The sequence below is a fragment of the Phocoena phocoena genome, chromosome 9 (genome assembly GCF_963924675.1).
Source record: "Phocoena phocoena chromosome 9, mPhoPho1.1, whole genome shotgun sequence".
Lineage (NCBI taxonomy): Eukaryota > Metazoa > Chordata > Mammalia > Artiodactyla > Phocoenidae > Phocoena > Phocoena phocoena.
In genome coordinates this window covers 32,003,164-32,027,622 of record NC_089227.1, presented here as the reverse complement: position 1 = coordinate 32,027,622, position 24,459 = coordinate 32,003,164, and the positions used below count along the sequence as shown (strand labels likewise).

At 38.5% G+C, this 24,459-nt stretch overlaps 1 protein-coding gene across 1 annotated transcript in view; it reads left to right on the top strand.

The window, feature by feature from the left end:
* Nucleotides 1-24,459, top strand: part of DNAH11 (dynein axonemal heavy chain 11) — a 315,873-nt gene that overhangs the window by 240,277 nt on the left and 51,137 nt on the right. The window contains 2 exon segments of the mRNA XM_065883652.1: nucleotides 8,393-8,628; nucleotides 9,834-9,956. Coding sequence (XP_065739724.1) covers nucleotides 8,393-8,628; nucleotides 9,834-9,956 — 359 coding nt within the window.

Sequence of the window (24,459 nt, the reverse complement as noted above, 5' to 3'; positions counted from 1 at the left end):
TCTCTCCAAAATCGGAGCTCAACATATCAGCCAGTGTGACCCTTCAAAAATGCAAGTCAGATTAAGTGAGTTTTCTTCTAAAATCCCTCTAATGACTCCCCATCGCACTCAGAGCAAAAGCTAGAAACCCTCCAGAGGCTTATAAAACCCTATGTGATTTGGCCCTCTTATCTCTCTTTGTCTTATTACCTGTTATGCCTTTCCTCACTACTCTGCTCTAATCACACCAGCCACCTTCCTTGAATATGCCAGATACGCTGCAGCCTCAGGACCTTTGCACTAGCCGTTTCTTCTGTCTTGAAGTACCTTCCCTGAGGACATACGTTGTCCCACTCCCTTCCATCAATCAGGTCTTTGTTCAAACAACAGCTTCACATCCCTAGATGTGACTACAGCCTTCATCCCTTAGCATGCCTCATTCTGCTCCATATTTTTCACCATAACATTTATTACTTTCTAATACGTTATCTCATTTATAAACTTGTTATGGTTAATATCTTTTCCCTCCCCCAGAAAAGATGTAAGATCCATGGAAGCAAGTATTTTGCATGTTTTGTTCACTGTTCCGTCCTAGAATGGTGCCTGGAGCATTGTGGATGTTCAGTATTCCTTTTCATTGAGATGTAATTTGTATACCATACAATTCACCCATTTGAAGTATACAGTTCAGTGTTTAGTGTATTCATAGAGCTGTGCAACTGTCATCACAGTCGATTCTAGAGCATTTTCATCACTCCCAATATAAACCCTACACCCGTTAGCTATCACCCCCAGTCACCCCATTCTTACTGGGCTTATACAACCGCTAATCTATTTTATGTCTCTAAAGATTTCCCCGTTTGGAGCATTTCATATGAATGAACTCATAAAATATGTGGTGTTTTATGACTGACTTCTTTCACTTAGCACATTTTTAAGGTTCATTCACAATGTAGCCTGTGCCAGTATTTCACTCCTTTTTATGACTGAATAATATTCCTTAGATGGATATACCACATTACATTTATCCATTCGTCAGTTGATGGACATTTTTGTTGTTTCTACTTTTTGATTATTATGAATAATGTAGCTATGAACGTTTGAATTATTCATGTACAGATTTTTTGTGTGGACATGTTTCATTTCTCTTTGGTACATACCTAGGAGTGAAATTTTCTAAGCTGTATGGTAACTCTATGTTTAATCTTTTGAGGAACTACCAGACTACCAATACATATTTTTAAATGAATGTGTGCTTAAATGTACATTGTGTATCAGTGGGGGAAGTAATGGATTATTCAATAAATGGTGATAGAACAACTGACCAACCATTTGGGCAGAAATACAGCTAGGGCTCTCCTTCACGGCTTCATGTTAAATAAAAAGAGTTCCAAGTGATTTAAGTGTTAGAATGTTAAATAACTTAGAAACTGTAGATGAACTGATGTATAATTATAAAATGGACAATACAGATGAACATTACAGAATTAGTGAGGGGCCATATTATAACCCCATATAATAAACTAAGAAAAGAAGTTTGAACTTAATCCGAGGCATGGGGAGTCATTGAAGGATTTTAAGCAGGTCTGTGACATGATCAGATTATTCATTTGAAAGCTCACACTGGCCACAGAGGGAACAGGACTTGGAGGGGGAAGAGACTATTGTTATCTGTTAGAATGACGGTCCAGAAGACAATGAACTGAACAAAGTGATGACAGTAGACATGGCAAGCCGGGGAGTGATTCCAGAGGGGGCAAGGAAGAAGAGCTGATGAAACAATGCAATGGATTGATGGGGAGAAAGTAAATAGATGAAGGTGCTATTCCCTCAGATTAAAAATTAGTTTGAGAGGACTTCCCTGGTGGCGCAGTGGTTAAGAATCTCCCTGCCGAGGCAGGGGACACGGGTTCGAGCCCTGGTCCGGGAAGATCCCACCTGCTGCAGAGCAACTAAGCCTGTGCGCCACAACTACTGAGCCTGTACTCTAGAGCCCGCGAGCCACAACTACTGAGCCCGAGTGCCACAGCTACTGAAGCCCATGTGCCTAGAGCCCGTGTGCTCCTCAAGAAGAGAAGCCACCGCAGTGAGAAGCCCATGCACCGCCACGAAGAGTATCCCCCGCTCGCCACAACTAGAGAAAGCCCTTGTGCAGCAAGGACCCAACACAGCCAAAAATAAATAAATAAAATTAAATTAAAAAAAAATTTTTAAAGTATTTCAAAGGAATTTGGGGGCCTTAGAAAGTGGTGACATTACATTATTAAAAACATATGTATGTAAGCACATTTAAATACGATTAAAATATGGATAAGGCTTAAAAAAATAAAATACAGTTCGTTTGAGAGAAAAGACAGAGTTTGGTTTTAGAAACATTGTGGTGTCTTTGAAACATTCAAGTGTCAATAACCAGTAGAGAGCTGGACAGGAGTGTTATTGGATGGGAGTCATATCTGGGAGTCATTTATATAAGGTAGGTGTGGTGAGATCTTCTAGGGAAGAGGTTTAGAGCAAAGGGAGCTGAGTCAGTGCTGACATGTAAACAGGAAGTCGAGGAAGTTGAAGAAGGCCAGTCAGAGACTGGAGAAGCCCCAGGCAAGAATGCTGTCATAGGAGATAAGAGTAGAAACATGGGGATGGTCAGTGATGCCAAAGCCATAGAGACAAGTGAGAAAAGAACTAAGAACTAAAAGTGTCATCAGACTTGGTAATGTGAAGGTCTTTTGTGACCACGAAGATGTAACGAGCCAGAAGCCTGAGTTATTCAGGAAGTGAGGAAAGGAGGCAGGAAAAGCGGATTGTTCTTGTAGGAATTTGCCTGTGAAGAGAAGGAGATGAACAGAAGTGCCTAGTTAGAGACATGAAGTAAGTGAAGGGTTTGTTTTTTCAGTATGAATGAGACTAGAGCACGTTTCTATGCTTCCAGAGAAGGAATGGAAAAGGAATTGCTGATGATAAAAGGGGGAAGAGGCCTGATCCATCAGAAATTGGGAAGAAGGGATCAGAATAGAGGAAAATGGAATGACCCTCAGGTAGAAGACGCAAGACTCCTTCAACTTAGGTGGGAGGGAAGGAAACAAAGGTGGACACAGGCAGAGATACTGATACAGGGAAAGAAAGCTGATGTAGTCATAGCTGCTGGTCTCTCTTCTCTCAGGGAAGCTGGAAATTGCAGTGCCAGCTGGCCAAAGATAAGAAAATTGAAACTCAAAGAACGCTGGGAGGAGGGTGGTGAAAACATCAAAAATACCCATCGAGAGCAGTTGGAGAGTAGATGTTAAGTGTTGCCAAGCAGCTTTAGGAAACCAAAGATGAATTTGGAAAGGATAAATTTGTAGTCACAGTAATAAAGCTTTCATCAGCAATACTCACAGTCTGGGAGCAGAAAGAGAAGACAGAGAATGTTTATTTCAGCCAGGGTACAAGATTTATAGGCAGATAAGCCAGAAGGAAAAGAAGACAGGGACGGTCGTGTGACAGTCAGAAAAATGATTAAGGAAAGGAAGGCTCTGTTTAGGTTCGGTAGAGATGTGAGTGTAGTTAAAAGTTAATGGTTACAGTGTCCGTTGCAGCACTGTTTACAGTAGCCAGGACATGGAAGCAACCTAAGTGTCCATCAATAGATGAATGGATAAAGAAGATGTGGCACATATATACAATGGAATATTACTCAGCCATAAAAAGAAATGAAATTGAATTATTTATAGTGAAGTGGATGGACCTAGTCTGTCATACAGAGTGAAGTAAGTCAGAAAGAGAAAAATAAATACCATATGCTAACACACATATATGGATTCTAAAAAAAAAATGGTTCTGATGAACCTAGGGACAGGACATAAATAAAGACGCAGACATAGAGAATGGACTTGAGGACACGGGGAGGGGGAAGGGTAAGCTGGGACGAAGTGAGAGTGGCATGGACATATATACACTACCAATGTAAAATAGATAGCTAGTGGGAAGCAGCTGCATAGCACAGGGAGATCAGCTCAGTGCTTTGTGACCACCTAGAGGGGTGGGATAGGGAAGGTGGGAGGGAGACGCAAGAGGGAGGAGATATGGGGATATATGTATATGTATAGCTGATTCACTTTGTTATACAGCAGCAACTAATACAGCATTGTAAAGCAATTATATTCCAATAAAGATGTTTAAAAAAAAAGTGGTTAAACATATGATAGAGTTTCTCAAAAAGCTAAATGTAGAATTACCTTATAATCCAACAGTTCCACTCTGGGGGATCTACTACCCAAAGGAAGGAAAAGCAAGGACTCAAACAGATACTTGTGCATTTGTTAATAACAGCATTATTCACAATAGCCAAAAGGTAGAAGAAATCCAAGTGTCCATCAGCAGATGAATGGATAAAGAAAATGTAGCGTATACACACAGTGGAATATTATTCAGTCTAAAAAAGGAAGGAAATTCTAACGCATGCTACAACTTGGATGGACATTGCAGATGTTATGTTAAGTAAAATAAGCCAGTCATAAAAGGACCAATATTGTGTGATTCCACTTATATCACGTACCTAGAATTGTCAGCTTCATAGAAAAAGAAAGTACCCTGGTCGTTGCCAGGGGCTGGGGGCAGGGGGTAACGGGAGTTACTGTTTAATAGGTATGAGGTTTCAGCTTGGGGAGATGAAAAAATTCTGGAGATGGATTGTAATGGTGATTGCACAACCATGTGAATGTACTTAATATCACTGAACTGTACACATTAAAATGACAAATTTTATGATATGTATGTTTTGCCACAATGAAAAATAGGTGATGGGTAAAGGACTGCATGTCTTAATGCTATTGGTAAGAGTAGATATTATGTTTAAAGGTATGAGAGAGGTATAGATAATCATGGTTAAAGAATTGGGTATTCGATGTTTAGATTTCAATAATGAAGCAGTTTCAGATTATTACAAGGTCTGGGATAGCATTTCCATCTAAAGAAGGAGATGGTGTAATACCCTTCCAAAATATACCAACATCATTGAGGGTGTGGGGTATGCAAGGGAGACTAGGCATGGGGGTGTTGTGTGATCTTCCCAGCGGGTTCTGATATTTTCCCCTCCCTCTGCCTCCTCCCCCAGAATGCTAGAGTGGAAAGGAAATGTAGAGCTTTGGCATGAAGGATGTCAAGGCTGGAGAGTGGATTCGTCATCTCCATGAGCACTGAGGTTGTCACAGATTGATAGCCAAACTTGGAAAGTGAGAAGGACCAGTGGCTAAGGCTTTAATATGAGGAGGATACCATAGAGGATTGTAGAGCTGGACTCCATGGGCCTCAGAGGTGGCATTTTTCCTCAAGGACGGAAGAGCTGTGGTCTTGGAATGATGTGCAGGGGAGTAAGAAGAATGACCACTGTTACCCACACACATTTTTTCAGTAATGGGAATATTAAGAAAATGAACTGTCTACTTAAGAAAGCCCTCAAGGGAAGTGAGACCCTAGAGCATTGGTTCTTGGACTCCAGTTGCACATTTAAATCATGTAGGAGTGAACTTTGAAAACATATAGGTGCCAATTGAAGTTGAATCATTAGAGATTGGGGGTGGGGGGTATGTTGGCAGCTTTGAAAGCTCTCATGTGATTCTAATATACAGCCTGGGGTTGAGAGCCACTGCCCTAGTGAAGAGCTGGGTTTTAGCTGAGACAAGCAGGTAGAGGGAGCTAGAGAGTTTGGCCCAAATAGGACTAGGATACTATAGGATGTGTGGGAACAGTTGTCAGAAAGTGTGACAGTGGGGATGGCATGGGGAAGAAACAGAGCAGCGTGGTGGTAACTGAAAAGGACAGGGACAGTGGGCGTACGTGGCCTTGAGGGTCCAAATAAAATTGTTACCCAAAATCGTTTCCAAAGTTATCGTCTGCTAGGCAGACAAATGAAGACATGGACAGGTTCAAGGAGGCATTTGCGCTCCACTCATTAATCTGACCTAGCAGTTTATAGTCAGAGCCAATACATGGAAGTATTATACATGGAGTTAACCTTTCTAAGCTTCAGTGTCCTGAGCAAAAAGAGAGTGAGAGAGACATCTACTTGGCAGAACTCCAGTAAGACTTAAGTGAGGCAATGAACAGAGTGTAAATATAAGAGTAAATTTTGTAAGCACTTAAAACCTTACGAATACTGGTTGTTTTGTTACCGTCATATTAAAAGAAACTGGGAGTCTTACCTCATCAGGAAGTTCCCTTTTATCCTTTGGAATATACCACTTGGTCAATTCTCAGAGGATCCTAATAGGCGTTCGGTGTTAGGATTAGTCTAGCTTGGCTCAGGGTATGTGCTTCCAACCTGTTCTTTTCCCTCTAGTAAAACTTCTTAAGAGGGGAGGCTGTTTCCCTTTTTTTTCAGCTCCATCCTGACTGACCACATGCTGCACTATTTAAAATGAAGCAATTAAATGGATTCTCACTGAATTGCTAGGCTGACTTTGGACTCCCTCTTCGCACTTGGTTTCTGTTTTTGCAGACTCCTTGAAGGAATTGTGCAAAGAAGAGTGGATTAAAAAGAAGATAACATATGAATTGAGGTTGATTTTCCCCACTCTAAACCTAGGTTAAAATTACTGTGAAAGTGATAACTGTATTGCAACTATCAAAAAATTTTTTGATGGAAAAATTTCTCTGTGTCACGCAACTGCCTATTTGAATATCATACTGTAAAGCAAATATCCTAAACTTTGTTTCTAAAAATTTAAGTCTCAACGTATTTTAAAGTATTTATGATATTCTATAGTGTGAGTTACCTGCTTTGTTTCCCCTGCTAGGTTAAAGTGGCCATTAACAAAGGGGGACTTCTCTTTGATCCCCTGAACTGTACTCTGTACACAGTAGGTGCTCAAACAATTCAAATTGTTGAATTCGGACACAAGATCTACACGCTTATTCTTTATAGCATCAGAAATTAAAGTTATTTTAAGCCTCTAGTTGTTTCAAGTTCTTTGTATTAAGTAGAAGTTAAGAAATTAAAGCCATGGAGTTCTTGCTAATAAGAGGATGCTAATTCTGTAAGAGAGCGATTTGCCTGTGGAGTCAGATATCAAGGCTGCTTGCTCCTATCACTAGGAGGTAGAGTTTGCTTTATTTATAAGATACCATTGTCAGTAGGAACAGTAGACATATTATGCTAACTTTTCCTATACTAACCTCACGTTGCATCCCAGCTTTATTGTGGGAATTCTTCCAGCATTCTGTTTGCTGAAGCTTTGTGGGCAACCAAGAAATCAAACCCCTACTGCTGCTACAGCCTCCCCTGCCTACTTCATCCAGGTCGGGCTCTTACTGCCCTCTCTTATGGAGGCATGTTTCCATGTTAGCCCCCTTACCCAGCCAGGGGACTAGTTCCTTATTCATCTTGCTGATAGTGGTGTCTCCACACATATGTACGAGGTGCTCAATAAACGTTTGGTCGTTGATGACTGATCGAATAAATTCCTTAATAAATTCCTTTCTAGAATCTTATTTATTTTTTGTAAAATCAGTCCACTTTTGTAAACAACTCATGCTTATCTTTAAAACAGGTTTCAAAAAAAAAATAGGTTTCTCCTTTCTCTCTTTTAAAGGAGGCAAGTTTGGTTTTTTTTCTTTTGTAAAACAATTTTTTATTGAAGTATAGTTGATTTACAATATTTGTTAGTTTCAGGTGTACAGCAAAGTGATTCAGTTATGTATTTATATTTTTTCAGGTGATTTTCCATTATAGGTTATTACAAGGTATTGAATATTGTTTTCTAGGTTATACAGTAAATCCTTGTTCCTTATCTATTTTATGTAACATAGCTTGCATCTGTCAATCCCGTACTCCTAATTTATCCCTCCCCCAACAACTCCCCACTTTGTAATGCTTCTCTTCACAGTCACACTGTAGACAGTTCCCCTCTCAGAGGAGAGGCTGTAGTCGAAGTTGCTGGGTACCACCACAAGCTGCCGGAGTTCCAGCGGACTGAATAGATTCCATGAACCCACCCCAGAGAGAGAAGTCATCTCTCTGTAGTGTTGATCTGTAGAAGAAAGATGAAATGCTGGAAGCAAGAGAGTGCCATGTAGCATTGCTTATGTGGGATGATTACTCCACTGGGCAAATATTATACATTTCTGTTGTCCTGCCATCCTTGCTGGAGTCTAAATTCACTCTCACCTTGTTGGGGCTGCTATAGGTATGTATAGAGGGCAAAGTCCCTTTTGCCTGAAGCCAGATAGATGCAGGAACAAATCAGATGTTGGATGCTGCAGTGGACAGAATTCCAAGAGGTGAACAGGGGGCTTATCGGGTTGCATTGTATTTCATGATGGGAGTTTTATTTGGCTGTTGAGAGTCAGGGAATTTGTATGTGTTCTTTGGTCTGTCGTTCTCTTGTCTGTTGTGCTCTGCCACACTGACAGTTTATTGCCTTCAACTCTGATTTTAAAGGTCTCCATCCCAATAACTGAAGGCCTGGGCATGATTGCCTTGTTGACGGATGATGCCACGGTTGCCACCTGGAATAATGAAGGACTGCCCAGTGACAGAATGTCCACGGAGAACGCGGCTATCCTAACACACTGCGAGCGCTGGCCCCTGCTGATAGATCCCCAGCAGCAGGGGATTAAGTGGATCAAGAACAAGTACGGAACTGACCTGAAAATCACACATGTGGGCCGGAAAGGGTATGTGAAACCTGAAGGGTTGACTTTCCGTTGAGCTGCCGGAAATGGGTCTGGCTTTTACCAAGTCCTGGCATTTCTTAGACCTCGCTGCCACTTTGAAATGTGATAGTTTGGTACGACTTGTTTATCTGCCTCCTCCCGTTTCCCATAAAGTATCTCTGTTGAAAGGGCATTTACGCTGGGTGGCATCCACTTACCTGAAGAAGAAATTAGTTGGAAGGTTAGAACAAACACTGAACGTGAGAGGAAAAATTTCCTAAGGCCAAGAATGGTAATACAATGTATTATAATCCTTGTTTAGGACTTTGGCATATGGTAACCCAAGAATTGCCAGCTGCACCTATAGGTTTAACAGTGGTTGCAGTTATATTCCTGAATATGTACTTCGCCTACAGTGGGTATTTAACATGGCTCAATTCCCAACAGAGTGCCTGTAGATAATTTTTTAGTCAAGCTTTACATGTCACTTTTGAGAACTGAATCTACTCTGAGATTTTCTGTCTCTCGGTCCGCATGATAGTGTTTTCTGATAAGTAGAAAGCTCTGTGGTATGTAGTTGGTCTTCAGTTAATGCAGAATAAATAATTTTAGTCATACTGATACTTCACTTCACCCCTCCATCATCTTTTGACATGTAAAGTGGAATAAGGAATGTCTGCAGTCGTGCAGATAAATGGTCTCTGCTTATCTGAATACTTGGAGGAAATTATTTTTGAATAGGAGAAACTATTTTTGGAGAGTGGGAATGAAATAAAAAGATAGTTCACCACTTTACATGACTGAATCTAAATGTTTAAAAAATGAAAATTTGATAAAGCCACAAGGCATTTAATATAATTTTAATCTTTTTTTTTTATCAAAAGAGGACCTATTGAGTAAATTTAAATTTATAATGTTTGGGTAGGTTACATTTATTTCAACCATGATTACTATCAAAAGTAAGTAATTTTTACATGGACTCATTAGTTCACGCTACTGAATTTCACTTGGAAAAATATAACTGAAATTTACCTCAAAATCTAATCTTTAATTTCCATGTATTCCAGTTGAAGAAAACACTACTTTATAAAATATTTAGTTTTCTCTAAGTTAGTTTGTTCCATCTAAAGTATTTACATTAAATGAAGTACAGTTGAGTATAAATAATTTTGAACACTTTCCCTGTGCTCATTTACATTTTTTCTTGATTCTGACTGAACTTTAAGGTTTTTGAATGACATTGAAACCGCTTTGGCCTTTGGAGATGTCATCTTACTTGAAAACCTTGAGGAAACGATAGATCCAGTCCTTGATCCATTGCTTGGCAGGAACACAATTAAAAGAGGAAAGTAAGTATTATTGAATTTTTAACATACATTTTGTGCTACATATGAGTTTGATCATCAGCTTCTATTTCTTGGCCTCATAATCACGTGTAATCTATGGGAATATTCTTGGTGATGTTTCTGAGTTTCCATTCCAAGCCTCCTGCATTCTAAGACCAAAGCAACCTTGACGTGATCCAGATGTTCAGACTCTTTGTTTGGTGGATTTAGATTCATGTTACCCAATTCCTGATTTATAGATTCCAAAAATGCATTGTCACAAATCTGAGAGTAAGTTCCTCCTCTATTAGTTGTTCCTTCATTAGCTCCTTTATTAGTTGAATGTTTTTCTACCTTCAGTACTTTGCAAAACACCTTTAGTATGTTTGCCTTAACTGCATACTGCTTGTATCCTTATTTACTTAATATTTTTAAAAAACTATTTTAAATCCACTCTATTTTTTTTTTTTTTAACTCAGCCTTACCCCAAGTCATAGCATCTACGAAATCATGGGTTTACTGTGTTGGTTCTGTCTTTCCCTATACATTCAAAATATATATAACCATTAGAAAGAAAAGAGTTCATTAGCGGACCCGTAAGATGATCCGCATACCGGCAGTGGCGGACTGGGCACACCCTTGGTGAACTCTACGTGATGTTCCGAATGCTGCCATCCCCCCGGACACTGGCTGTCCAGGACATTCTCCCAGGGCCAGCGAAGCCGTTTCCAAGGGGGCATCACACACTTTCTATAAATGTGTAAAAGTTAAGATGCAGCACTTATGTCTCTGAGCCTGTGTGGGGCTCAGGGGAGATTGTGGCATTCCCACAGCTCTCTGTGCCTCTTCACTCAAGAAATCAACATTGATTAGGCTTCTTTCAGTGGATTTCCTTCTCTTTTTTTTTTTTCTCTCTTCACAAAGGTGTAATTCAGAACTTCCCCAACACCCTTCTTCTTTGATACCCACTCTCTGCCTCAAAGGTGTCTTGTCTCCCTTTTCATCACTAGATTATTCCTGTCAGTTTTAAGTGGAAATAGGCCTATTTAAGGGTGACTAACTTCTATTTTGTAAAAAGTCTCTAACTGATTAGTATTTATTATACAACTCACCAACTAAATCCATTTATAGTGAGTGACAACTTATAATTGTTTAATAAACCAAAATTTACCCAGACATGCATTTAGAACAATCTAATAACGCACTTGACAAACTGCAGCTCTAACATAAATATAATTGTAGCTGTGTCTGATGTGTTAAAGATACAGTGTAGAATCTTGAATGTCACTAAAGTGAAATCCTTGTTATTAAGGTTCTGACTCTATTATGAAGACCTAGAAGTTTTGTCAGTGAAATAATATTCTCTTAGCTTTAACTTGGACCTTCAATAACACAATTTAGATGTAAGAAAATTGGTCTCTCTCTCTCTGTATTTATGTGTGTGTATATATATATATATATATATATTTTTTTTTTTTTTTTTTTTTTTTTGATAATCTGAAATTTCCAGAGCCTGATAAACTTCAGTCCTGACTTTTTTCTCAGTGTGGTTATAGTTAAGTGTAAGTAAGAATCCCAGAGGGGTTTTTTTTATTTCAGAAACAAATTATTTTTCATAAAGCATCAAATTCTTTATCACAAAATATCAAAGCAGGACAATTTATTCCAAATTAATAATATTTCCTGAATAAGCACTCTCTATTAGGCTTTATAGAATTGCTCATATCACTCTAGCTTTTTTAAGAAGGTCAAGAGAATTTTAAATGATATGTAAGTATATAATAAACGGTGTTTATTGCATGCAGTTGTTACCGTCACAGTTTTAGCTCCTAAACTCTTACGTGTGGAAACAACCACTTTTATGAAGGTAAATTTAGATGTTTATCTCCCGTTTCTTTAGATGTTTTCAGAGTTTCTTTATTCAGAGAATCTGAGTCATTTCATATTCTGTTAGTCACTGAATAAACCTTCTCTGAGCACTGCTAGATGCCAGGCACTGTACTGGGGGCTGGAGATTCAAAGCGTGATAAGGTACAGACCCTGCCCTTAAGGAAGCTACATTTCCTTAGGGGAAGGTCAGACCTACAAACAGTAAAAGTAATGCTTGCCATTGGTGTGATGATAGAAGTATGCATGATAGGAATCATCAGCTCCATAGTGGAGACCCGGGAAGGCTTTGTGGAAAAAATTGCGTTTGATTACATTTACATTTAATGTGAGTTGAGAGGTGAGTGGGCATTTGTCAGACAGAAGACTGGGAGAAGGGAATTCTGGAACAAGAGAGCTAATACCAAATAGCAAAACACACAAAACAGCCCAACAGCTTTGGGGACCTGCAGTTAGGATTCAAATATGTAGAAAGCCCCATTCTGGGGGTGGGAAAGGGAGGTGTATGGACTCAGAGAGATGAGACTGGATTATCAGTACCCAGAATGTTGACATCCTTGTGTACCCACAGATGACCATAGGTTGGCCTTGGGTGATAATGCTTTTTCCCCAAAGACATTAAAGGGGTCCGTTCCTATCAGTAACACTAGTTGACAACAGCAGTGGTTTTTGACCAAAGGACCTTGCCTTCCTGGAGTAACACATCTGGACTTTCCATATTTTCACTTGAAAATTATGAGCATAAGTCAGTGGGGAAGCTAGTGAAGACTCTTAAGCATGTTAGGAATAATGAGATCAGATTTACGTTTTTGAAAGGACGCTGTTGGCTGTGTGGAGTATTGATTGAAGGCACGTGGACCTAGAGCCAGGGTCCGTCCAATTAGCAAACAATTGCAATATTCCAGTTGAGACATGATACGAGCCTAAACTAAGCCAGCGACAGTAGAGGTGGAGAGGAGAGGGCAAACCAAAGAATTCTCAAGGAGTTAATATCATCAGTTCATGGTCAATAATGGGATTTTGTTAGTAGGGAAAAGGAAGGTTCAAGGTGATTTCCAGTCTTCTACCAGGTTAAATGATGGTATGGTTTATGGAGAGATGTGATATAGGAATAGGAGTAAGTGCAGGGAAAGAGGTAACTATTTCACTTATTAGACATTCAAAGATTGAGGTGCTACTTTAAACACTCATTCTCGAAAAAGTCTAAGAAGCCATGGAATACTGAGTATGGAGCTTAAAATCTTGGCTGAGCATGTAGATTGGGGAACATCTCCATAGAGAGTTGGTTAAGCACCATGGAAGATGTGATTATCTATGGAGATGCTATATAGTCAGAACAGGGAACATTCACTTCACAGAATGGAAAAATGGGGCCTGAAAGAGCTTAGTCACTGTCTTCTTGGATGCTCAAGGCTATATGAAATTTAATGCATGGAAACCTAGTTTCTTAACCAGATTTTCCAAATACATAGGCACTACCATCTTTCAGTAGAATTCCTATGAATTCTCCTTTGCCAGTCTGACTCTTCCTACTCTTCCATTCTGTTTTTCCCCTAAACTCTGTTTATTTTCTCATTTGTGTTTTGTTTTCATATCTGTACCTTACAGTGTAGTTTAGGCCATTCATTTCTTCATGCTGACTGTAGTGATCCCTTTACATCCTTTCTCTACTTACTTCTCTCCAACCCAGAGAGTGGTTAAAATAATTTTTTTTAATATTGCTCGTTTCATCACTCCCATTAAGAATTCTCTATTGTCAATTACTTTGAATTGAATTAAAGCTTTTCTGTGAAACCTGCAAAATGCTTTACCTGTTTGATACTACTGAGTTTCCTTTTACCAACCTCATTTTTCATTACTTCACACAGATAATCCCCCTTTCTATAATGTGCTATTTTATTTACCTTTTCTATCAATGCAAATCCCAAATTCACTTCATTAGGAATTTAACTGCTATTCAGTCAATCAAATGGGAATTTAACTTTTCTGCATTTAATGCTTCCCATGCATACTACATGCTATACTGTGTGACTGTCATTTTGACTTTATATGTCATTCTTAAAATATGCTTAAATTCTCTTATATATCCTTATTAGATTACAAGTTCTCTATGGAAAAGAATCATACTATATGCCTTTAAAAATGTGGTTAACTAAAATAAAAACAAAACAATAAAAACAGACTTTTATTTCTGGCACTGTGGCAGATTAGATATGTGAATACTGGAAAACAACTAAATATGTTAGTTACATTATTAAAAACACTTTTTGAAATGTATCACTCAGTTGACCAAAAAAAAAAAAAAGTGTGACCAAAAAGCAGGAAATAGAAAGATAAGGAACACCAAAGCTGTTTTTTTCCTGAGGGTACCTGCTAAAACCTGATAATACTGGGTTTCTGTTTTGATGGATGTACAGAGCTTGGACCAAGTCTAGGGCCTATTCAGGGTGTGGAGTCTGCTAAGAGATTCTTGCTTAATGCTAGAGCGTCAAGGGGCCATACCTTCTATTTAAGGGCAAAACCCAGCACTACAGAAAGGAAACTTTCCTTTCTGTACTTTGGTGCTGGGAAGAGATGGAAAAATATCCCCAGAGAATTCCTTACCACATCCATCTTTCTTATGAATGTTTAAGACAAATTTTTATTTATTTGTTTGTTTGTTTGTTTATTTATTTATTTATTTATTTTTTCCGGTACCCGGGCCTCTCACCATTGTGGCCTCTCCCGTTGCGGAGCACAGGCTCTGGACGCGCAGGCTCAGCGGCCATGGCTCATGGGCCCAGCTGCTCCGCGGCATGTGGGATCTTCCCGGACCGGGGCACAAACCCATGTCCCCTGCATCAGCAGGTGAACTCTCAACCACTGTGCCACCAGGGAAGCCCCAAGACAAATTTTTATTACTTGCGTGCCCTAAAATACCTCAAACCATTAACTTATTTTAAAGTGGCCTTGGGTTGGTCACACCCTAGTGCACTTGGCAGAAGCAAACGAAGACCCTCTTTGGAATAATGTCTGTCAATCTAGACTTTAGAGGATTGTGAAAGATCTAATTCAACGGTACATGAGTTCACAGACAAAAATCACAGAACACACGAGGAAATAAGGCACCATGAGCAAGAGCCAATAGAAACATCAAATAATAGAATCCTTATTTCATTGCTGCTTTGTTTTATATTTTATTGTTAATAAGGATATGTTAATTAGCCTTCCGTGAATGCCTGTTGTTAACTTTTGCTACTATTTTCCATTAAGCTTCTCATCACTTTCTTTAATGCCTCAACTTTTAAATTTCCACTCATTGTACTCTTTCTTATCTTTTAACATGATTTTTAATTCATTCTTTTTTTATTTTATTTTTATTTTATATTGGAGTATAGTTGATTTACAACATTGTGTTAGGTTCAGGTATACAGCAAAGTGAATCAGTTATATATATATATGTGTATATATATATATATATATATATATATATATTCTTTTTCAGATTCTCTTCCTATATAGGCTGTTACAGAGTACTGAGTAGGGTTCCCTGTGCTATACAGTAGGACCTTATTATTTATCTATTTTATATACAGTAGTGTATATATGTTAATCCCAACCTCCTAATCTATCCCTTCCACCCTTAAAGAAACATTGTTTCTTTAAGCATGCGTCTTTCCATCATTTCCATAGGGAAGAAAAGTAAATACAATGGGAAGGGAAAGAAAGGGAACGAAAGTAAATACAGTGCTCAACCCATTGTCTTGGTTGCTACCTGTGCATTTTCAAGAGAGACTTTTACGACTGTGAGGTGGGGTTTATGCACTGTGTGTTGTTGTTAGAAACTAGCATTGGGGTTCAAGTAGTAAGATGGAACTTGGGTCAAATCTTAGTCTGCTGCATTCTAGTTTGGTGATTGGGGGTAAGTTTGGTTAACCTGTTTTTCTGTTTATGTTTTGTCATCTAGTGAGGAAAAAATTACGAAAAGCATGACACATACAGATATTCAATATGTATTATTTCCCTTGAATCTTTAACGAGTGATGGGTATAGTGTGTGGGTGATTGGGAGCATGGACCAGATGTTCAAACAGACCTAGTGAAGTAAGACCTTGTCTTTCAGACATGGCAAGTGTGGATGAACCATGAGTTGAGTCACAAAGCGTATCAGCAAAAGGGAGGGGTGGGGAGGGGAGGAATCCGTCATATCTTTTGATGTTTTAAGTTGCCACCTAAAAGCAGTAGAGGGTTTTGGTTATTTAAATTTTATTATTTAATACTGATACATATAAAATATATAATATATAGAAGTTATAAATCATAATAATAATTTAGACAGGTATCTGCCATTCAAATTATGAACTGAAAGATGACCAGTATTCTTTAATCCACCTTTGTGCTCCTCTCGTTTCTAATTCTGCCTCATCTCCAAAGATAGTCAGTATTTTAAATTTCATCATCACTTCATTACTTTATTTAAAATAGTTTTATCATATATATGCATTTTCCAAAACAATGTAGTGTTTATTTTTGTCTGATTTGGGACTTTATAAAAATCCATCATAGCTTATATAGTTAAAAGGAGCTTGAATTTTTTTACTCAATATTATGCTTCTAAGACTTAGCTATATTCTTGCTTTTAGCTCTAATTCTTTTCATTTAACTCTAATCTCATTTTTTTCACTGTTATATTCAGTGGCGTGGCTCTTTCTCACTTCATTGAATATTTTTATTGAAGGACCCTTAGGTGATTTTCCGATTTTTTTTGCTATTTCAAGACATGCTGCTATGAATATTAGCATACTGAATACTCATATACGTATCTAAAGGTGCACACAGCAAGGGGTTCTTCAGAGTTTATATTCTGGAGTAGAATAGTTGGGTTCTAGAGAGTACGCACAGTAAGCTTTAAAAGAAAATGGCAAATTGCTTTCCAAAGCTGTACACATTTACGTGCTCACCATTGTATTTAAGGGTTGTGAAGTCTTCCAGAGAACTGAGTTAGGAACTTTCATTCTTCTGCTGTTTTTTTTAATAACACGAAAGATTTGTATATTTGATACTATTAGCTACCTCTTCCTATGAGGAACTATTCCTACCACCTGGGTTTTTTTCTCCACCCCTTTTTCTGAGTGAAAAAAAATGAGGACACTCCAAATTTTAAGAAGTTTTATTCATAAAAGCTTTAAAAGTACTTTGGAATAAAATTTGGTATTTTAGTGACTGTATTGTTTTTACCTCACAAGAAGTATGTTTAAGCAAAGCAAATGCTTTTTTGTTCCTTCATGTAAGTTTTAAAAGCGAGAGAGGAACTTTTTAAAAATATGTATACATTTGGAACCTATAAGTGGATATAGAAAAAAAAAGGATTGGTAGAAATAGGAATTACCTTTCTTTTAATACAGTAAATAAAAACTGGGAGAAAACAATGGAAAACAAAATTAATAGAAACATGTTGATATGGTTTTGTTTAATAATAGAGTTGCCCATCGGTAAACAGGAACAGAAAACTATTGACTTTATCTTGATCCCATCCCAAACTAATCTGCATGTTTATCAGCTTTCTAATAGGTCTTTTCTGTTCTGATCTCGAACAATGAACATTTTACTTGATTTTGTTTCCATCTCCTTCTATCTTTACATTTCTATGTTACTCTTTGAGATCCCCTGTGGAGTTACAAATATGTTACCCTTTGTATTGTAAACATAAAATAGCATTGAAAACAAGCAAAAGAAAGAGGAAACAACCCGCAGGGATTGCAAAACTGGTGCATTTACCCAGAATGTCTGTACTGTGTCATCTTCTCCAAGGGCATGTGGAATAATACTTTCATACTCCTGAGAGAAAGCCACATCCCTCAGAAAGTTTTTGGCTATTTATAGTGTTTTTGTTTATTTTAGTTCTCTTTGCTCTGGGGGCCTTAAAAAAAAAAAAAACAGTATTAGTCTATTCTTCCTAATAATGAATGTCTGAGAAGATGCTTGTGATATATACAGCATAGTCCAAAAGTTGAAGTTCATTAATAATTGGAATGTTGTGCAGTATGAAGTAATGAATACTAATTACTCCTTTCATGTCTGACAGCTCCCTGTGGACCAATACATCAGCCCAGACTTTAATTTGGCTGTAGTAATGGTTTCATCAATAGCACATTAAATCTGTGCTTGAGAAGATATACAGTTGAACCTGACCCACACAGTAGATACCCAGTCATAAAATGACCACAGGCTGACAACAGCTGGGTAATTACAAATAATTAAATCCACCAAACTCCAGATAATCCTAATCTTAAGTAAAATATATCATATGGTATCAATCGACAGAAAACCTATCTGGGAAGTTTTATCAACACGTATTTTTTCCAAAGCAAATTTACTTGCTTACATATTAGAGAAGCTGCTGATCTGTAAAGCATCTTCATAAAATTCTCTCTCTTTAATCTTTCGAATCTCCCCAAATATTACTGAAGTACTTTTTGAACTTTAATTTTAGCTGGAGTAACCTTGCTGCAAGATGTATTTCAGCTTGTTTCTGAGCATATAAATGTTTCTTAAAGACAATTTATACTTCATTCTATATTTAACTTCATATGGTTACTCTTTTAGTAATAGTCTTTTAAGTAGCATTTCCTAGAAAGAAACTTAAAACTAATAGAAATATTAGCTATATGATAGAAATTTCATTTTTATAGAAATAATCAAATGAGAGACAGCATTTTACAGATAGTATTTATTTTATAATGACTAAGTTTCCTGAAGGTTGTGCTAAAATTAATAAGAATTGTTTTAGTTAGCAAGTTTCCAGTTTAACTATGATTATGTCGCTGCTCTTGGAGTTGCTGCCATGCGTTTGTTCTGTAGTTGATTATGGATCTCTTTGAATGAGTTCCTGGGCGAAATTTAAGATAGAACCACGTTAAATTAAACCCCACACTGAATAGAACACGCTCTCTTGAGCTGGAAGCTTATGGTTTTTCAATAAACACTGGAGTGATGTAGTTCTCTCATTATGTCCCTAGGGGTAAGTATATTTTTATTTTCAAGTCAGTTCAAGCCCGCATCTGGTAGAATTCGGCATTCTAGTCTCTCCCAATTTCTAAAGTTGAAAAAACAAAGTTTAATTGCAGAAAAAACCTCCAGCAACCTTGCTGTCCCTAAATTCAATCTAAAAAATTTTAGGTGTAATATTCAGGGTCTACAGGTAGTACATCTTCTCATTCATCTTGCTAACATTGTTTGACTTTATCTGAAAGAAAATATCAAACAGGGCCACAGATTCATAACCTTTAGATTCTTTTCTTTAAAAAAGCAATTTTCTAAAAAAAGAACAATACAAATGGAACCAGAATTTCATTTTTCATGCTACATTATAATGTTTAAATAAGGATATATTGAAGTACATTTATAAATATATATAACATGTATGTTTTATACATATAGGCTATATACGTATATCAAAGGGGAAATAAGCTATGATTTTTTTCGCTTTTTTTTTTTTTCCTGTTCAGTGGTATCTGGACTCTTGTGACTTTAATCTTTTTTTTAAAAATTCGAATCGAAGTTTGCTTTTATCTTTTTTTTTTTTTTTTTTTGCCCCGGATGCACAGGCTCAGCAGCCATGGCTCACGGGCCCAGCCTCTCCGCGGCATGTGGGATCCTCCCGGACTGGGGCACGAACCCGAGTCCTCTGCATTGCAGGCGGACTCTCAACCACTGAGCCACCAGGGAAGCCCTGCTTTTATCTTAAGAAGGACGTATTGGTTATATTAACTGCATGAAGCAGTGAGCCAACTCATTTCAATTCAGGACTTTCTTTCCTTCCTTTCCTTGAACATCTGGCCAGCTGTGCAGCTTTGAGCCGAATCCTTTCTTCCCGAGCCGGGTTTGACCACCTCGCTCCGGCCTTCCTGCCGAGGTTGTTAAGTAACCCCTCCCGGCTGCCCGCACGGCACCTGACCCTTCAGCTGTGCGCCCAGCCAGGGCTATTGCAGCTCACAAGTCTAATCTAGAAGCTTTTCATTTGAAACAGCGGGACATGCAGTAAGGCTTTTAGATGTCTATTGAGAAGGTTTTTTGCTTCTCCTGAGTGTGTTTTTTTCCCCCAACTCCTGGAACTATTTTATTTACTTATCTCAAAACCCACCTGCTATCTCTTCACCTTGACAAAGCAGCTCTGGTGAGGCCTGGAGAATGGACTTCCTCCTATTCAGAGAATGTGTTAGCTCTCTGAATCATCCATCCTAGAGGGACAACCTTCAGTATAATAATACAATATTTTCAAAAGTTTCTCGCCAAACTGTGTTGTAAGAAAGGTTTTGCCAATGTTTTTTAAAAATAGCATTTTACTGCAGCCATTCCTAGTAAAGACTTGGATCTGCCCCAGAAGCAAGTCCTTATTCTACATTGAATATTGCTGCTTTTCCATATCTGGTTTTACATGGCAATAAAAAATAATGGCAGGTTTGTTCACGTAGTAAGAATATCTGATCACTAGAGAAATTCATGTAGGTTTTTATGATCCAAGACTGAGGGCGTTTTCAACAGGAGCTACACTAAACCTTGAGAACAGTGCCAACAGAAGTGAAAGACATTTCCTTAGTTTCTAGACATATTTCTCAGAAATAAGAAATGCAGATGGTAATCTCAGACTTCAGACTCTCATCTTGGTTATTTTGAGATGATGCTGCATCTCTCAACTCACAGAGATTCTGGTTTTCAGGTAAATCCGAGAATTGGGAGAGATGTTCCCCCGAGTCTATCACAGAAATGCCGTGAACATTAGCCAAGAAATTATTTTCAAGTATTTTAAATGTAATTGCATATCCATCCTCCAAAATAGTAATGACCTCCCATGACTTGAAGAAATTACAGATCTTTTCATCCCCATGATAACTTTTGGCTGGATTGTGAATAACCTTTGAAAGAATTTTGAAATTCCCAAGTACCTGATTTTTATGCCAGCCTGACACATGGAAAACTAAATTTATAGTCAATTTATAGATGATTGTCTTTATTATACAATAACTCATTCAACATTACAATAATTCACTGAGCACTTTGGCATACTTCAGTATTATGTTTTCTTTTCCTGAAAGCCAGAAGTTAGAAAACTTCTGTAAGTAAAGTTTTTTACTTTTAAAATTTTATAAATTAAGTAATTCATTTTATGAAAATATCCATCAGAAATTATAGCCCTTGGGTTCAGGCTGGGCACCTCGATAATCAGTGCTAGTCTCTTTTATAAACAAGGACAGCATGTCTAACCAAAGATCAGCTGGGCATGTCCTCTGAGCTGTGTCCTTATATTTTTTTTCTCTAGTGGTCATTGATTGTTACTGAGTCAGTCATATTCTCTCAGCACTCTCCTGTGATCAGTGGTCAGACAGGTCCACAGAGGCCAGGGTTACAAGCTGTCGTCATCAAACAGAGCAAATTACCCTGCAGTGGGATGCAGTGAACTTTATACTAGGAGTCTAGAGACCCAGGTTCCGGTCCCATCTCTGCCACTAAGCTATATGACCTTGGACAAGTCATAAACCCTTAAGGTCCGTAAAAAATAATCCATTGAATGATCTCTAGGGGCCCTTCTGGCTCTAAAATTACAACTCTGCTAGGTGAGACAGAATGTGGACAGCTCACTCTCTGTCCTATCCAATTAAAATATGGTGTTTTTACTGGGAAAACCCGTTTTATTTCAGTTGCGAGTTCATATAATCAGTCTGTCATGTCCAAACCAGCACTTCTCAGCCAGAGAGAAAAGGGGGCAGGAGGAACCCAGTCCCTTGGAGGGATGAGTAAAAACCCTCTGGGAGCAATTCCAGCCCACATTCAGAGACCCCTGCCCCGCTTGCTTCTCACTGCGATGCAGTGTCAGGGGCCCGAGTCCTGTTCCTGGGGGGCGTGGGGCTGGAGGGTGGGTTAAGAACTACAGTTTTTACCGAATAGCTGGAAGAGAGTAGAGGTCCAAGTTTCAGGTTGCCCTTCCCACACCTGCTGTTGCTTCTCCTTGGCTTTGCATTTCAAGCGCTCGGAGCTGCCTGCTGTGTTTTCTAGAAGTTACAAACTCTGGACTCCTGTCTTTCACAAAAACAACACAGTGATTGTTTGCTTTTCCCACCCCTCTGGTTAACTCCGTTGTTTTTTGGATCCTTCAAGTCAAGAGAGAGTGCTAGCCGTCAGTTTATTTTTCCCAGATCAGAGATTAACCAAAAATTAACCTAGCAGCAATGACAAAACCCACTGAGTCATTATGTAGTTTTTGCCTTTCATAGATCATAAACACCCCAATTGAGGATAATTTACTATCCCTGGGAAATGTAAACCTATAAAGTAATGTTTCAGAGCAAAATAGAAAACCAGTTTTATAGACAGATATCCTTCTCTTTGCCATCAGCGCGGCAAGTTCCCCGATTAACTGTCTCTTCACAGAGAAAGTCAGCTCTGTCCCTCTAGCAGATGGATTTCTGGTTCTCACACTGGGGTGTGTGAATGCCTCAGGGCATATGTGGGTATGCAAGGGAGGTTTAGAACCACAGAATCATCTGTCAGTCACCTTATGGAGTGTGGCTCTAACTGAGATGTTTGGTTTAATACATATTTGATGAGTTAAAAGCTAGTGTCACCTGCACCCACAAGCAAAATTGCCAGAACCTCATGCTCCGTATTGGCTGGTCCCTCCCTTTTTTTCCTCGGAAACCTAGAGAGGGAAGCACGCTTAGGTGTAGTGGCTAACTGGAAAAATTGTAACTTGCTGCTACTGGGTAGTCCAGTGGCATTAGCTGCTGTTGCACTGAGAGGAGAGGATGCTGATACCACTAACTGGTGGACCCTGTAGCGTGGTGATGGGCAAGCAGCCTGTCTTGATGTGGCCCAGGAGCTGCGGATGGTTTTAAAGAGCTGTCAACAAAGAAGCATATATGGCAGAGACGTATGTGGCTGACAAAGCTTGAAATACTTACTCTCCGGCCATTTACAGAAAGAATTCTTCAACTCCTCTACAGGGATTTCTCCATGAGGCCTGAACACCTCTGACTTTCAAATGTGTTAGTCATCTGGGTTCTTTTTTTTTTTTTTTAACTTTTTATTTTACACTGGAGTACAGTTGATTTACAATGTTGTGTTAGTTTCAGGTGTACAACAAAGTGATTCAGTTATACAGATACATGTATCTATGCTTTTTCAGATTCTTTTCCCAGTTAGGTTCTTACGGAGTATTGAGCAGAGTTCCCTGTGCTGTACAGTAGAATATGTTAGCCTTCTTGCTAGGGGCTTGTTTTGATTCTCAAGTACCCTCTCCATCCCCACCCACTGCACACACCTCAAATCTGAAATGCGTACCGCAGTTCCTAACCCTGCCACAGTGAGCTGTCCCATTAGACAACAGTAATGAAAATACTGGACTTGATTCATTCAGTGTTCGTTTAAATGTACATTTTTCAAGTGAAAAAATGTTTAAATTCCTTTTTCATCTGGGGATAGAGGTTAGTGGTTAAAAAATGAAGTTTATGAGATGTGAATCAAAACCCAGTGAAAATTCATAAGCAAATTCAGTGTGAAATCACAGAAGGTCGTGATAGACCTGGCATTTCTCAGAGTCACTACACGAGGGAGGAATGAATTCAAACCAAGATGGAGCAGTAGTCAGAAAATCACAAGACGACGTACACAGAGGTTTATTTTAAAGTATGAGTTTTGTTATGGTGGAGATGTAAATGAGTATAAACTTTGGAATGGCTTATGTGTGAGAACCCCAGGCAGTAATTACATGAAACCATCAGTCTTGAAATTTCCATTAAGGGCCAATCATGAAAGTCTTGAAATCTAGGCCAATAGTAATATAGCGAATGACACTAGCAAAGAAAGATTTTCTCAAAGCTATTTGCGAGATCAGTTTTGGAAACCCTTGGACAGGGAAGCTCCATTAAGGGGAGAAATTTTGATGGTGCAGTCAATGTAGATATGGTTGAATATGTCTTCAGTCAAAAAGAAGCAGATTGACTAAGAAAGGTGTCCTTATCGATTAAGACCATCCTGTAACACACCTCACTAGGCTCAAAAGTGAAGACTGAACCTCTGAGAAACTATAATTAGCACGGTTACTTACCTTACAGATTGATAAAAGCTCAAATGTAAGTGACTGACCTTCTGTTAGATTGCTGTTCATTTTTGTCCACTTTTGGTAACACCATTATGGAGGTGTAATTCACATAGCATACAACTTAATCATTTAAAGTGGGCAATTCAGTGGATTTTCGTGTATTCACAGCATTGAGCAGCCATTACCACAATCAGTTTTAGAATTGAAATCCCTAGGCAACCACTAATCTGATTTCCATCTCTATTGATCTACCCCTTCTGGACATTTCAAATAAATAGAATCATACAATATGTGGACTTAGATGTGATTGACTTCTTTCACTTGTTTTCAAGGTTCATCTGTGTTGTAGCATGTATCAGTACTTCTTTCCTTATTATGGCTGAGTAATATTCCTTTGTTTGGATATAACACAATTTGTTTATCTATTCATGAGTTTACAGACAGTGGGTTGTTTCCACCTTTTGGTAATTATGAATAATGCAGCTGTGAACATTTGTGTACAAATTATGTAGGGACATATGCTTCCCAGTCTTTTGAGCGTGTACCTAGGAGTAGAATCACTGGG